The sequence below is a fragment of the Pipistrellus kuhlii genome, unplaced genomic scaffold (assembly GCF_014108245.1).
Source record: "Pipistrellus kuhlii isolate mPipKuh1 unplaced genomic scaffold, mPipKuh1.p scaffold_m20_p_64, whole genome shotgun sequence".
In the NCBI taxonomy this organism is placed as follows: Eukaryota; Metazoa; Chordata; class Mammalia; order Chiroptera; family Vespertilionidae; genus Pipistrellus; species Pipistrellus kuhlii.
The window spans coordinates 841,012-853,996 of NW_023425567.1; the positions used below are offsets into that span (position 1 = coordinate 841,012).

The 12,985-nt window shown below is 49.2% G+C and overlaps 1 protein-coding gene across 1 annotated transcript in view; it reads left to right on the forward strand.

The window, feature by feature from the left end:
* Positions 1-12,828, forward strand: part of SMC1B (structural maintenance of chromosomes 1B) — a 45,985-nt gene extending 33,157 nt beyond the window's left edge. The window contains exons 18-25 of the mRNA XM_036420261.1: positions 948-1,101; positions 3,842-3,940; positions 5,376-5,532; positions 5,990-6,144; positions 7,156-7,307; positions 9,105-9,174; positions 11,551-11,661; positions 12,727-12,828. Of these exons, the coding sequence (XP_036276154.1) occupies positions 948-1,101; positions 3,842-3,940; positions 5,376-5,532; positions 5,990-6,144; positions 7,156-7,307; positions 9,105-9,174; positions 11,551-11,661; positions 12,727-12,828 (1,000 nt within the window). The remainder of the gene's footprint in view (positions 1-947; positions 1,102-3,841; positions 3,941-5,375; positions 5,533-5,989; positions 6,145-7,155; positions 7,308-9,104; positions 9,175-11,550; positions 11,662-12,726) is intronic.
* Positions 12,829-12,985: the final 157 nt, after the last annotated feature.

The following is a 12,985-nucleotide window of genomic DNA, read 5'->3' on the forward strand; positions in this document are numbered from 1 at the left end:
GATGTTTCTCTCTGTCTTTCCCCCCCCTTTCCCCCTCTCTTCTACTTTTCCTAAAAATCAATGAGGGGAAAAAACATCCTCGGGAAAGGATTAACAACAACAAAAAGAAACATTCTATATAATAAACTAATATGAAAATCAATTGAACCCCTATGATGTGCACTGACCACCAGGGGGCAGACGCTCAACACAGGAGCTGCGCCATGGTGGTCACTGCACTCCCACAGGGGGGGTACCACTCAGCCAGAAGTAGGCCGGCAAGCACAGCCGGTGTGGCGGCCCTCTCCCACCTCTGGGGCAGCCTAAGGATGTCGGACTGCAGACATCCCCCGAGGGGGCCTGGACTGCAAGAGGGCCAGGCCTGGCTGAGGGAATTTCATGCCCTGGGCCTCAGCAGAGCTTACATTCGGGAAATGCAGCTTGATGGGAGTGGTGCGCACACAGTACAGTTATACAGAATTGTACACCTGAATCCTACGTAATTGTATTAACCACTGTCACCCCATGAAATTCAATTAAATACATAAATAGAAAATGCAGCTTGAGAATTTGTACAGATTTAGAATTAAAGTAAGCAGGAAAAAACATCGGGCACATCCCCAGTAGGGGGTGTGCAAGAGGCAGCTGATCGATGAGTCTCTCTCATCAATGTTTCTAACTCTCTATCCCTCTTTGTGAAAAATCAATAAAATATATTAAAAAATAAAAATAAAAAATAAAGTAAGCAGGAAAAAACAGTGTGTTGTTAGCCTGATTAAAGGAAGACGACTCATTATTGAATATTCTCCCTTGGATTAACTAATCACATTAGGATCAGTGGATCGCTTGAGAACTTATAGCACTCATAGAAAACGTAATTTCATGTAAGCTTATAACACATTTTTCCCCTTTGGTGCAACTTTCCATGATGAGTGAAATATCACTTTTTCATGTCTGTGTGTCTGCAGGGAAGTGGGAAAACGCCTAAAAGAAGTTGTGACCGTTCAGTCTTCTCTGGAACAGAAACGGCTAGAAAAGCATAATATGCTGCTTGATTGCAAAGTTCAAGACATTGAAATCCTCCTCCTGTTGGGGTCACTGGATGACATCATTGAAGTAGAGGTACCCTCGCCAGTGGCTTTAAATGAGTACATGGTGTGGAACTTCCTGCAGCCTGTGCTGCTTAGTGGATCCCAGCTCTGCGGACTCTAGCAGAGCTGGGATCCACTCCCCAGGGGCTGCAGGCAGCACGCAGGCCTCCGCAGGGCAGTTCCCTCACTCGGAGCATTGCATGTGCACCTTCACCAGCAGCTCCAGGTGGTTCTCACAGGAACATGCTCACTGAGTCCATGCACAGAGTGAGAGGGCAGGGAAGCAAGAATGGACCCCAAGCAATCAGGAGCTAAAGCAAGGTCTGCTGATGGCCATCTGTTTGCTTTTTTCGCACTGCATTTGAATCACTGGACTCTAGGGTCATTGGAAGTATGCACCTTAGTTTCATCTCCCATGTTAGGAAAGATGTGGCTGTGACTACCTTAATATTAGCTCATCCAGAAGATACTGAAATAGTTACTTGTTTTGCCTCTTAAGTCATCTCTGAGTTCTTACTAAGTTAGTGAACCACGTCTCTGCTCCGCTTTCTCCACTCCTCCCCTCAGCCCCCTTCTGCTCTGCCCTCAGACCAAGTCCGTTCGGTTCCATCCAGCTCCGCTCCAAAAGAGGCTCCCTCCTTGGGGATCTTCCAAATGAAGCATCTGTAAAACCATGCTTCTCACTAATACAGACCACTCTTACAGCCACACCTGAGGTGCTGATAGACTCAGAGAGTCTTTTCTCTGTTTCAGCAGAGAGGACATTTTAGGTGGGAGTTAAGGAAAGGAGACAGCAGTTTCTGGCCACAGATGACATAACCCACTTCCAACGGCTTTGGGTGGGGGGGTAAATGGATGGGAGGAGAAGGGTGTGGTCATGCGTGACTCAGTCTGGGAATGTAAGCACCGTCAAGAGCTCACTCTGGCTCGGCATCTGTTGGCCTTGGCTCGGCATCTGTTGGCCTCATTCTCTCAGGCAGCTTTCCCCAGGGGCTCGGCGTGTCCACGAGCTTTGGGCAGAGCGAAGGAAGCTTCCTGACCTCAGAAAGGCTCCCTGCGGGTCCTGTGTCACTCCTAGGGGTGCGGAGAGGGAAGGGCTGGGTCTGCTAACAGGCGGACGGAAGGCAATAGGCAGTCTGCTTAGAGGCAGTGTCCTTTCAGAAGAGGAGGTACAGAGCAGGAGGAGGGAGCTGACTCAGTGACCAACTTCTGGTGAGCGCTGATAGTGGGTCCTGGTGCTCTTTCCGTTGGCAAACTCCATCTCTGCGCCGGCCCGGGGCCAGGAGAGCGCGGTCACTGACGCCGTGTTAGCTGGACACTCTCATGTTCAGTGACAGGTGTTTCAGAGCAGGTGTGAGGACCTTAAGCTGGCCTGACACTGAATTATTACTAAAAGGGATCGTTTTGTCCCACTTTGTGCTGGTCAGGCCACACTGGAGTATGGCATTCCCTTGTTAAAGCATGATGCTTTTCAAGAGGAACGTGGCCGGGAGAGTGAAGAGGCCAGGCCTCAGTGGAGTGTCTGACACAGGAGCAGGGCCACACGGGCTGTGGTGGAGGCAGAGTCGGTGTCTGCAGCTGGGGAGCACGTTCTACTAGAAAGATGGGCGACTGTCGTGGCGAGTCCCTGGTTAAATGTCGTCAGCACACCTGGTGGTGGCTGCACACGGGAGAGGCACGCAGCATACCCGTCCCGCCCGGGGGGAGCAGGAGCCTGGGCAGGAGGAATTGTCTTGTCCGGTGGTGAGGAAGGACCTGATTGCCCTTCCCTCGTGTGCTCAGACAGAGGGTCACCGGCGCCTGCCAGGCTCTCAGGAGGTGCTGGGCTGTGGGAGCCTCACAGATCACTGTGCCGGGGGTTCTGGGAGCTTGTTGCGCAGGAGCCTCAGGTGTCATGGCTCCCGGTGGCGCTGCCCTGTGACCAGGGTTTGCGTGGCCAGGCACCAGAGGGTTCATGGAAGTTGAATACAAAATTCAGTGTCAAGTTAGATAATGGATGGAGAGATTCAGGAATTCAGCATCACGTTTTGTATTCAGGTTCAACTTCTGTGTGAACTATTTTAACATGTTACATAAAGTGTAGGCATAATTCCCAAAATAGTCTCATTTGTTTTTCAGAGAATATCTAGAAAGAAATGGTGACAAAGGTTTTCTCTCTTCATTTGTGAATCTTCGTGTTTGGTGTCAGCATTACAGGAACAGGAAGCCTGCAGCTGAATAAGTGCTCATTTATGTGTTCCTTCTTTTTCCTCCCTCCCTCCCTCCCTCTTTTCCTCCCGAGAGGAATACACACTGACACTGGAGTGAGTGTTGCCAGGGGTTGCACTAGGCAGTCACAGTGAACACATATGCCAAATCCCTTCCTTCACCTTCGAGTGGGGGACAGACTGACACACACACAAAATGGCAAACGGACAGCACTCTGTGTTGGGTGCGGGCTGAGAAATAAAGCAGGAAAGAGAATCCAGAGCACTGGTGGGGAGGTTTGCATCTCAGATGGAGAGGCTTGGTGGCCTAAGCAAAGGCGGTTGGAAAGTAGGTGAGTGGCGAAGTGACACAGATCTCGGGGACAGTGTTCAGGGGGAGGTCAGCGGGCCGGCCCTGTGGCTGGGAGCTGCCCTGTGCGGCCGGAGCAGTGAGCGCGGGACACTGGCCTGAGGCCTCATCCAGATCTCAGCTTCCAGTCTGAGGGCGAGGGCCGTCCGCTGGGGCGGGAGCAGACTGCGCGGAGACCACCATTGAGGTAAGAGGACGGCTCCGGTGTCTTTCAGTTGGGAACTGAAGCGGAAAGTACCCAGGCCACCACGGACATCTATGAAAGAGAGGCAGCCATTGAGATAGACTACAGCTCCCTGAGAGAGGACTTGAAGGTAATCCAAAGTTCCTTGGCTGTGGCCAACAGAATATGGAAAATCTAAAGGGAGCGGAATAATTTAGTCCATGGAGCATAGTGCTGGAGGGGAGATTTCCTAATGGCTGATGAAGTGGTAGAGATGGGCTACATTTTAAATGTGCATCAGCCTCTCTCCCCGAATGCTCTGCAGGACACTCGCCGTGAACCATTCTGCCAAAGCAGAAAGGAGTGTGCGGCACAGCTGTGTGAAAGGCCAGCCCCTTCCGGAGGTCCCAGTGAGCCGAGAGGCTTGGAGAGTCCTGCGGTGGCCAAAGGAGCCACGTGCTCCGCACCCGGAGTCTCCCCAGTAGGTGGCGCCTGCCCGCTGTGGAGCACAGACCAGGCCTCTAGCTTAGCAGCTGGGTGCTCAGTCACCTGTGGGCATGTGCTCTCTGCCCTGGCGTCTGACTGGCCTGAGGCTGCTTCTCTCAGGAGAACAGAGCGATGGCCGCCATTCTTCAGAGGAGAGAGGCCTTTTGCAGTGGCGCTGTCCTTGGCAGGCTTTTCCTCCGGCGCTTCAGTAATCGTCCCCTCATCACAGTGGCCTGAATTGGGACACGTGTTCATTCCTGACCAGCCACCATCCCACCCCCCAACCCCCGGTACATGGTCCTATGGGGGAGAAATGGTCCCCGTGGGCTTGTGAAGGGGGGACATGGTGAATGCAGAGAGCAGTATCCTCCACAGCTTTTCCTCTCATGTGTTCATGTTTTGTTACATTTGTTGTGCTCCAATCTACTGTGATATCTTCAGGAAATCAGAAAAAAAAGCTTTTGTCTTTTCTATAGTCTGTTTAGTGATTTATTATTTAAAAAGCCCTTCCCACTTCATTAGTGAATAAATATATTTTCCTGTTTATGGTTTTAATTCATCTGAAATTGATTTTAGCATAAGGTATGAAATAATCTATTTTTAACAAGGTACCTAAATTAAACAATTTACTCCATGTTTTTCAAATCATTCTCCTCCCAATAAGTTGTCATCTGTATCATTTATTCATTGACGCCCTCTGAAGGGGAAGGTGATTTTCCTGGAAGGCCATGCCTGCACCACCCCGTCCCTGCCCTTTGGTCCCTGTGCTGCCTGCTAGGGCCTCACACTGCTGTAGATGCCTGGTGTCCGACTTCCCTGTGAGCTCCTGAAGGGCAAGGTTTTATCATTGCATCCTCGTGCCTAACAGCTGGTCAGTATCTTTAATGAAAGAGAATGTGAAGGTGGCAGCTGCATTGTGCCTTCTCGGCAGATTAAAAAAACGGAGGTGAAGCACATTCCAAGAGAGCAGTGTCTCTAACACCAGCTAAAGCCAGTGAGGGCGCAGCCCATTCTGGAAGCCACACACAGGGCTCTGCCTGACCCCTGAGCAGCTGGGATCTAAGAGGTGTGCTAACTATTGCTCTCTCTGCCGCTAACAGGCTCTACAATCGGATAAAGAAGTTGAGGCCCAGCTTAGACTCCTTCTGCAACAAGTAGCATCGCAAGAAGACATCCTGTTGAGGACAGCGGCCCCAAACCTCAGAGCCTTGGAGAACCTAAAGACTGTTCGAGACAAGTTTCAGGAGTCCACAGACGGTGAACTTCAGCACGATCATACTCCCAGGGGTTTGGGCTCTGATTTCTATAGCACTTCTCGGCAGTCCCACCCTGGATTGTGCATTTGTTTTTATTATGTGTCTACTTTTCTCTGTTGTCTTAATACTGAGTCACCAATTGCTTCCCTTTTGAAAAGTGTTCTACTTTAATTTAAAAACAAGTTTATTGGTTATTTTTGAACAGGTAATATATTTTATATTAGCATAATAGGCATATTAGATACTGTGTTAGAACCTGTCTTTATTTTAAAATTCACCCCTATCAGAAAAAGGGCTTGTCAGTTTTTAAAGCCATATTCATGGAGTTAATAATTGAGTTATTTTCCGTGTAGATTTTATTCAAGACAATCAAAATCTAATTTAAAAAATAATGTATGCTTTAAGTTGGAAGAGTCGCTCCCTGGTCTCTAAAGTAAACAACACTGATTCTCTCTTAGCTTTTGAGGCCAGCAGAAAGGAAGCCAGAATATGTAGGCAAGAGTTTGAGCAGGTGAAAAAAAGGAGATATGATCTTTTCAGCCAGTGTTTTGAGCACATCTCAGTCTCAATTGATCAAATCTACAAGAAGCTCTGCAGAAACACCAGTGCCCAAGTATGTATCTTTTACCCCAAAATGTTAGTAAGAACTTTGTGTTACTGGTAGTGCTTTTTTTTCTGATGGGAAACTACTCCTCACCACATAATTGGAGTGGCCCCCTGACAGGACAGAGTCCGCTGACGAAGACTGGTTATCACATTGGGCTGTGCTAGGTTCCCCCGACTCTAGCATCGCCAGCCTGGACACGTCCGGCTCTCTCTCGCCCTGTTTCTCCATCTGCAAAATGGCTTCAATCATTTGGTTTCCAAGTTCCCTTTACTTCCGGAATTGTTGGCTAGTACTAATCTAATTTTAGAGAGCTGCCAGTGGTCCCTGAAGTGTAGGCAGGGGAATGTGGGGGTCTTGGTAGATGGTTGATCTGGGCTTAGGAAGTTGACCTGAGTAACAAAGGGAAGGAAAGAGCAGAAGGCCGATTCAAATCCAGATATGTCTGTTGTCACAGTGGTTTCTGCTATAAACACTCCTTCCGTTGTCAAAATCCACAGCAAACACTACCGTGCTGAATGTGGAATAAAGGTGTAGATTGGGTCTTAGGTACCTGCTTTACTCTTAAGATGTTCCTTTATGCCTGACAGCTGATCCTAGAGTAGATATTTAAATTCCAACCAGAAATAATTTACTTAAGTGTCAGTAAAGTAGGACCATAAAAGTCCCATTAACTCTTGGAGGGCAGGATTCATCTCGGAGTCTGCAGTACATGGCCCAAATAGGTGTTCCATAAGCGGTGAAGGAACGGCTCAGTGAGTGGTCTGAATGGAGACTGTTTGAAGACGGGCATATTTCCGTGGCGGGAATGGCGTGTGGGGAAGGCCTGATTCTTCACGTGTTAGAATGCTTTCCCTCTCCTCCCACCCGACAACCCTGTTGGCTGTGATTGATATTTTTCCAAAAAAATGGAGGAAAGCCTAACCAATAGAATATTTTGGAGCTAAGCCTGTTGCAAATCCAAGTTAGAATTTACTAATTGCCTTTCTGGTTTTGCTAAAGAAGTAACATGTGTTACAGGCATTCCTTAGCCCAGAGAACCCGGAAGAGCCTTACCTGGAGGGGATTGGCTATAACTGCGTGGCCCCAGGCAAACGGTTCATGCCAATGGACAACCTGTCGGGGGGAGAGAAGTGTGTGGCAGCCCTGGCGCTCCTGTTCGCCGTGCACAGGTAAGGCCCCCGGGAGCTGTGGGCTTTGCATCAGCCAGACACCGAGCGGGCCTCCTCCGCAGGCCTGCCACGCCGTGTGCCTTGTTTGTCCGGTTCGTGTTAGCCTTTGAGTTTGACATGCTTGTCCTCCAGAATCCTGTTAATTGCTTGTTTTTGCTTAGCAATGTGAATACAAGACTGTTTTCTCCAGTCAGAGAATTCAGATGATGTTTTATGTCTATAACAATTTAGGCAGAAAATTCAGATTTTTATTAAATTTTTATTATCGGTAGCTTCTGATATTTTAGATTTATGGAAAGAAGAAAAAATACTTGGAATGGCCAGATGTGACATCAGAATTGCAAGAAAAACAATAACAAACCCCAAACAAAAACAAGAAACTTGTACATTATTTTCCTAGTCCACATTTAGAGATCGGCTGTTTGGTAAAGAATGTTAAGCAAATTATTTCTCCTGAAAAAAATGTTTCACCTCTCACTTCCACTGGTGGTGGTGGTACTGTTTATAAAATAAACCGAGAAGTTAGCTAACATGAAGGCAATTAGCTTGCAACATCCAGAGCACTCGGTGAAGATCTCAGGAGAGGATGCTGCCGCTTTTCTCGAGTCGGGAAGAGCGGCCTGACAGTCCACAGCGGGTTTTATTGATCTCCAGAAGGAAAAGGAAGGGGCCATCACAGCAAAGAAATGCCGTTAATGCAGGGGGCTGAGGGAAAGCCACACAGGGCCTGAGGAGCGTGTGTTGAGTAAATCTTGCCCGAATAAGATGGTTTCTAAGTCTCATCCCCACCCACTTATTCAACAGAGAAGCATCATATATTTACTGTGCACTGGAGAGAGAGCAGAGAACAAAGCAAAATCCGTCTCAAAGATACTTCATCCTGGGCGGGGAAGACAGATGATAAACAGGATGGATTAACAAATGAATTCTCTAAGGCGGAGACGAACAAAATAGCCAATGCTGTAGGGAGAGAAATTAAAGCGAGGGATGGTGACAGTGGTAGGGAAGGGTTTGCAATATTAGAGTCATTGGGAAGGCTCTTTGAGAAGGTAACAGCTGAGCAAAGATCTAAGGGAATTAGGGGAGCAGGAATGTTGTAGACACGACGATCAGCAAGTGCAAAGGCCCAGCATGGCAGTGAGCCTGGCTTCTGTAGAGGAGACTGCAGCAGCGGCAGGCACGGGGAGGGAGCTCTTGTGGGGCCAGGGTGAGAACAGAAGAGTCAGATAGGCATGGGGCATGGAGGAGTGAGGATGGCTCAGGGTTCTGGCCTAACCAGCTGGAGTGATGACAGCTGCCATGAACAGGCCAGGGACACCACAGAAGGGATTGGGTTTGGGCGGCAGGTGAGGAGTTTGTGGATGAGTTTGAGCTGTTCATTAGACACCATGTGGAATTGCTGAGTAAGCTGTAATTGCAGTGAGTTCTTTGGGAGAATGTGGGAGCTGTCACACGTGGATGTCATTGACACCTGGGATCAGGTGAGACCACCACGGGAGCTAATCAGGTGGAGGAGCACTCTGAGCACTGAGCCCATGGTCCCGCAGTGCTCAATAGGGAGGCCAGGAGGTGGCAGGCCAGACCGGGAAGGAGCAGTGAGGGGGAGGGGGAGACCCTGTCACCCTTGACATCAGAGGAACAGGCGAGAGCACCACCCAGGCACTACCTGCAAAGCACACTTGGAACAGGACTGAGAATTGGTCATCGGTGACCTGGACAGAGGCTGTGTCTGCGTACGGTGAACCCTCCTCCGATCTTTGTAAACCAACGGGAGTGGTAACTTGTCCTTTTTTCCAGTTTTCGGCCCGCTCCATTCTTTGTTCTGGATGAAGTGGATGCAGCCCTGGACAACACTAACATTGGCAAAGTAAGTTTCTTTCTGCTTTTAATTCCCCACAGAATGCCTGTGATTCAGTGTACCTGAGCAAAAATTGTTTAACTGTTGGTTAAAAATCAAATCTAAATTCAATATCTACAGACAAGAGAGTTTCATTCAAGGCCTCGGGGAGCCTCAGAGTTCTTGGGGAGTCTGCATGGAGTCGAGAGAAGATTACGGTGCTGGCCTCTCTCCTGATCTAGAGGTCGGGACATGAGGGTCACTAACAGACGCCGTGGCAAACAGAACCAATTTAGTTGTTTAATAAAAGTCCCAAACCTGCTGAAACGGTTGTGGCTCAGTGGATAGAGCGTCGGCCTGCGGACTGAAGGGTCCCGGGTTCAATTCCAGTCAAGGGCATGTACCTTGGTTGCAGGCACATCCCCAGTGGGGGGGGATGCAGGAGGCAGCTGATCGATAATTCTCTCTCGTCAATGTTTTGGGGGTTTTATTTTATTTTTTTTAAATATATTTTTTATTGATTTTGTACAGAGAGGAAGAGAGATAGTTAGAAACATCGATGAGAGAGAGTCATTGATCAGCTGCCTCCTGCACACCCGCCACTGGGGATATACCCGCAACCAAGGCACATGCCCTTGACCGGAATCAAACCCGGGACCTTTCAGTCCCCAAGCTGACGCTCTATCCATTGAGCCAAATCAGTTTCGGCCTCGCCGATGTTTCTGGCTCTTTGTTCCTCTCTCTTCCTCTCTATGAAAAAAGTCAATAAAATATATTAAAAAAAAAAAAAAAAAAGTCCCAAACCAACGTCTCTAACTAAAATTCCAGAGGAATTGAAGTTTAAACTGTGCTCCTCCCATGTACTTCCTAACCTTTGTCCAGCGGCTGCCCTTGTGCAGGGTCCTGTTGTCAGTGTTTAGACAATGAGGGGACGAAGGAACAGCCAGCTCCTGGGAGTCAGTCTCAGGTCCGCCTAGAAGATCGGTGCATAGACACAGCCATGGGAAGAGGCTCTCGGCCACACATCCTGACTTTTTGACATGAGAATGGTTCAGCCGGGAAGCACGGCCACAGGACAGAGGCACAAGCTGCAGCACCCATCACTCCCTGGGGGGCGGGGGTGGTCTCTGGCCTGCAGACGCCTTCTTGCAGAGAAAACCCACTCTTGAGCCTGGGTGAACGGTACTCCTGCTTCCGATCCCAGCACCTCTTCCTCCAGAAACACTGGGCTTTGCTTTACGGCTCTGACTGACCAGAGGCTGCCCTGGCCCTGCCGTCCCATGAGTTTCTCATCAGTAACTGGCAAACTGGCGTCTTGGTCCACACCTGAGTCTTGTGAGCTTGAGTAATGAGCCCCCCTTTGCGAGGTGCATTTGATCCTGGGGTGCTATTCGGGTTGAGTCTGGAGCTGACCTCCGACTTCTCCGAGTCTCTGTGAAAGGCTTGGGAGTGGGACTTTCAGGAGCTGCAGCCTGAGGCCCCTGAATGGCATGAGGTTGTCTCAGCATTTCCCAAGGGGCACTCGTCTCACCCATCTCTGGGAGCTTGCTCTCTGAGCACATCACCGTGGACAGCACAGCCTCAGCCCCACAAACTGGCCCCTGAACCTGGTAGAGGACAGGCAGGCGCCACATTCTGTGACCTGCCAGACTTCGGATAGAATGCTTGGGACAAAACACCCTCAATGCCAACCAGCCTGCCTCGACTACCTGGACCCCGGGCCGGACTCATAAGAAAAACTGCCCCTTTGGTGAACTTGGGCACCTCGTATCCCCTGCTCTTTGTTTCAGGGGAGGGAAGGAAGGGGCAGTTTATTTTGGTGCACTGCATCTTCTCAGTGGCATTTAGCATGTCCATATCTTCTGGCAAACGTATCGACAGATGTATTCATGGCATCTCAGGCTCTGAGCAGGTGCTCGCTAAGGCCACTTCTGTGCAGACGGTTCTGTTCTCAGTCCTGGGCAGTGGCCTTCCTGAAGACGACCTCCAACCTGACGACTGAGTTACGAATGCATGTCATTGCCATCGTCCCCCCCCCTTCAGGCTCTGAGTTGGCAAAACAGGAAGTTGGAAGTTTAAATACCACCCTCATAAAATATCTGAGTGATAGTTTTATACTGTTATAAAGACTGTTTATACCACATTGTAGATAAGGTCGAGTTTTATCCTTAAAAATATCCTTCAAGTTTTAGATCATAGATTTAATGAGGTACCTTTCCTAACCTCTTATTTTAGAATCTGAGCTATTTCTGTGGTTGTAGTGGGTTTACCAAGTTCCCAGGGAGCTAGTAAGTGCCCGTCACCTAAAAGGGCAAACAGCTTGCAGGATCACTCCCCAGGCTCAGGAACTAGGCCTGTCACCCGAGGCCTGTCTTGGGGTGACGTGTGCTGTTTACTTCCTCCCAGGTAGCAAGTTACATCAAAGAGCAAACTCAAGAGCAGTTTCAGATGATCGTCATCTCCCTGAAGGAGGAGTTCTACGCCAAGGCTGACGCCCTTATCGGCATCTACCCAGAGGTAACGCACACCCCGTCCGTCTCTCCTGGGACGAGCTGCTGCGGGAGTGCTCAGGCTCACATTGTTGTTTAAGGAAATAAGACTTAAAAGTAACTACTCAGGGGTTTTTCTGTGACGGTACAAAGAGATTTAAGATCAGAAAAAGCAAATGGAAAATTACAGAATTTTCTTTATAAAGTAGTACATATTTACACAGAGTAAGCTGTACTATTGTATTATTTCTGTAATGTTGGAAGGTTCTAGGCAAAAGCAAATGCACGTGGTAGAACTAACAAGGAACCATTCATCTTCCAAAAGTACCAGCGGGAAGAAACAAAGAAATTGACTGAAAGTTCCCAGTTGTACAGTAACTTTTAGAAAGTGAACAATCTTTCTTAAGCCATTCAAACACACGAGGTAACGGAGTATTCCTGGTCATTCCACTTCTAGACATGAGTTGCTAAGATAAAAGTAGTTTCCCTTCCTGTGCCTGCAGATTGTTGGGGGAGGGACCCCTGGAAACGGGCTGCAGCAAGCAGTGAACTCTCTCGCGGTGTGAGGGAAACCATCTGAATGTCCTCGGGGCTCTGGCGGGGCCTGTGAGTCAGACTGGCCTCGTGGCTGAGGAGCCAAAGGGTGGCTAGCACTTGGCTCCTCTCCAGTCTTAGGCTGGCCTGAGGAAAGGGGGGGGGGGGGGCGCCTAGGTGGAAGGTGACCTGGAAAGTGTGCGAACAAACCAGGTTTGCTCTGCAGATCACACAGGTGCCTTTCGTTAAGAGCAGGGAAGGATGAATGCAAAAAGGAAGACTTGTGGCCAGTGCTGAGAGCTTTTCCTGCATCTCAGTAGCTCACAGTCCATATGCCACAGCCATGCTTTGGGGGGCACATCCTGATACCCTGTACCAGGTATTACAGAGAATCAGCTAAGAAAGCTGATGTAAATGCAACCATTGATAGCTTCTGAGGTGGCCCTAAGTTTCCTTTTAAATGCAAATCCAGATTCACTCCTGGCTCTTGTTTTAGGCTTAATAGCACTTTTTTTCTACATAGAAGGACTAACTTCTGACTGTCTGCTCTCCATTTCAGCAAGATGACTACATGTTCAGCCGAGTTCTGACTTTAGATCTTTCTCAGTATCCCGACACGGAAGGCGAAGAAGGCAGCAGGAGACAGCGCGAGGCCCGCTAGGGTCCGTGCCAGCGTGGCTGTAGGTTCTCAGAGCGGATCGTTAGCTGTGGTCAGGGCACCACGCTCAGTTCTCTCTCATGTTCAAACTGTTGAGTGACCACCTTCTGGAGCCAGCCAGCCTGGGTGCCGTCTGAGAACGCTGGCCGCTCACTGCCGG